Raw genomic sequence first — 2,561 nt, 5'->3', positions numbered from 1 at the left:
TTTAGTTACTTACCTTCATATTTTTGGTTGTTGTTCTTTTTTTATATTTCTTAAGAGTAGTTTCTTCTTTAAGCTCTGTGTTAGGAGAAAAAGCCGACTTTACGATACAACTAACGTACCAAAGTTCCTGGGAGTGAACTAGAATCCCATCTGTGTTTCGGTAACCACAAAAAGTATTAAATTAAAACAAAAACTTAAAATACACAGAAGCGTACTGAATATATATATATTTGATTTTCCAGGTGTTTATTTTGCCTTTTATTTATTCGTTTTCGATAGAGTGATTTTAAACTGTAGCAAATATCTTGTTTGTTTGTTGGGTTTCGCGCAATGCCTGTCCTAGTCGTCCCTAATTTTCAAGCGACAGACCACCCACCGCCAACTCTTGGGCTACAGTTTACGTCACGTTATAAAGCCGTCACTGCTGAAAGGGAGATAATTTTCGACGACGGTCTTCAATACCGCGACTCACAGATTACGAGTCAATCGTCTGAACCACCAACCCATGCCAAACCCGAGAATATCCCTAATTTAGCAGTGTAAGACTAGAGGGAAGGCAGCTAGACATCACCACCCACCGCTAACTCTTGGGCTACTCTTTTACCAACTAATAGTGGGATTGACCACACATTATAACGTTTGAAAGGGCGAGCATGTTTGGTTGGACGGGTATTCGAACCCACGACCCTCAGGTTGCGAGTCAAGCGACTTAACCACCTGGCCATGCCGGGCCAAGCATTTACAATGCCCCAACGTGTACACACGCGTATTGTTACATAGACTTCGTTGCCCACTGTTTGTTGGTAAAAGAGTAGCCCAAGAGTTGGCGGTGGGTGGTGATGACTAGCTGCCTTCCCTCTAGTCTTACACTGCTAAATTAAGGACGGCTAGCGCAGATAGCCCTCGTGTAGATTTGCGCGAAATTCAAAACAAACAAACTTAAGGCATCTTTCAAAGAAGTCCAGTTACTTAGTGATTCAAATAGTGATGATGCATGTGCAGTAATTATTCATTGTTTTGATAGTTATTCATGAAACATTTGGACTGCTGACTTAAACCTCTTTAATATAGGGCTTGAACTATTAGTCAAAAAATGTGTTTTTTGTTGATGAAATTTGTTGAGTATGTATTAAACATATGAATGTTAAGTAAGAATTAAGAGTTCACTTCTGAGAGGTTTTAATCATTACTACAGTATAGCTAATGATCAGTTATCAACCTGAAACAGGTTATCATCATATGCAGATATTCTGTTTTTATTAATATTTTTCACTAAAGATGACAATTTCCTTATTTGATTTATACATCTGTGTTTGACATCCTGAGGTATTATCACTATTTCAACATGTAGTTTGACGAATATAAATGTATTCCTTATAGATTGCATTTGCTGTTGAAGGAATCCAAGATGATCGGATGTGGAATTTCTTTCAAAGACACATGTCATCAAGGCAGTTGCCCGTTATAATTTCCTGCAGTATGTTTGCTCTCTTTGCCATCATTTTTCTTTTGGTTTGTATGGCTTTTTTATTTATCATATCAAATTAACTTTTTTTTGTGCGTAGTTTGATGTTTGTCCAAGTTGATTATGCCATGTTTTACCTATTGGTTTATATCTTGAGAAAACGAATTCCTCGTGTATTTCGGTAATGCTGCTGCTACGTTATCTTTGGTCAATTTAATAAATGTAATGAATGCTTACAATGCCAAATTATGTGTGAAGTTAAAAAATTGAGTTTTGCCAGAAAGATATAAATAAAACAAAATAATTAAGATCTATAAAATTAAACCGAAACAGTTTCCAGAAAGGAAAAGAAATTAAAGATGGGAAATAAATAAGAGGAAAGAAAAAAAAAAGATTTTTGTATCCCTCTGCCTTCTGCAGAGAAAGGTGAAAATGTACACAAAGGAGTGTGGGTGACACCCAAGTCACATAGAAGTATGGATTTCATGTGAACATAAGACAGTGAGTAACACGCTATAGATGAAACTAAGGATAGATATGTACTTTGCGACTTGGTTACTTTAAGGCTTAAATTCTTTTGTTGAGCATGTTTAAATTAAATTTTGTTATGTAAATATGCCAAGAGAGGAAGCTTGGGCAGTCCCAGTTACAACTGTTAAAATGAGCTCTGATGGGCTCCAGTACCTGCTTGTTAAGATTCTAGAGTACACTCATCTTCGCTTGTGTAAAGGATTGGTTCTCAACTAAGGATAATATAGATTAGAAAAGTTTTAATTAACTTCTGACAGTATATTGGTTGTTTTGAGTAGTTTATTTTCAGGGTTAAGTATTGTTGATGTACAAATTGATTTACAAAAAAGTAATTTGAATAGAAACCATTGGAAACAAAGTGTATTTTATTTACTGCTTAACGTAAGGTAAAAAAAGAAAAATTACCAATATTTTAATTTTTTTTTTCAGCTTGGTATCAGGAGCATGGCGTTGAAATAATTACTTATTTTATTCTGAGAATTTTTGAAATATTTAGTACACAAATTTAAACTGTAAAAGAACTAAATAAATTTTATTACATACAACAAGAAATATTTGTCCACAG

At 34.8% G+C, this 2,561-nt stretch overlaps 1 protein-coding gene across 1 annotated transcript in view; it reads left to right on the top strand.

Moving 5' to 3' along the window:
• LOC106462506 (receptor-type tyrosine-protein phosphatase R-like) overlaps positions 1-2,561 on the top strand; it is a 65,102-nt gene that overhangs the window by 38,033 nt on the left and 24,508 nt on the right. Inside the window, exon 6 of the mRNA XM_022389791.1 lies at positions 1,381-1,477. Coding sequence (XP_022245499.1) covers positions 1,381-1,477 — 97 coding nt within the window. The remainder of the gene's footprint in view (positions 1-1,380; positions 1,478-2,561) is intronic.

This window comes from Limulus polyphemus, unplaced genomic scaffold, assembly GCF_000517525.1.
Source record: "Limulus polyphemus unplaced genomic scaffold, Limulus_polyphemus-2.1.2 Scaffold1186, whole genome shotgun sequence".
Taxonomy (NCBI): Eukaryota; Metazoa; Arthropoda; class Merostomata; order Xiphosura; family Limulidae; genus Limulus; species Limulus polyphemus.
The sequence above is the reverse complement of the archived record's forward strand: the minus strand, read 5'-3'. Positions and strand labels throughout refer to the sequence as shown.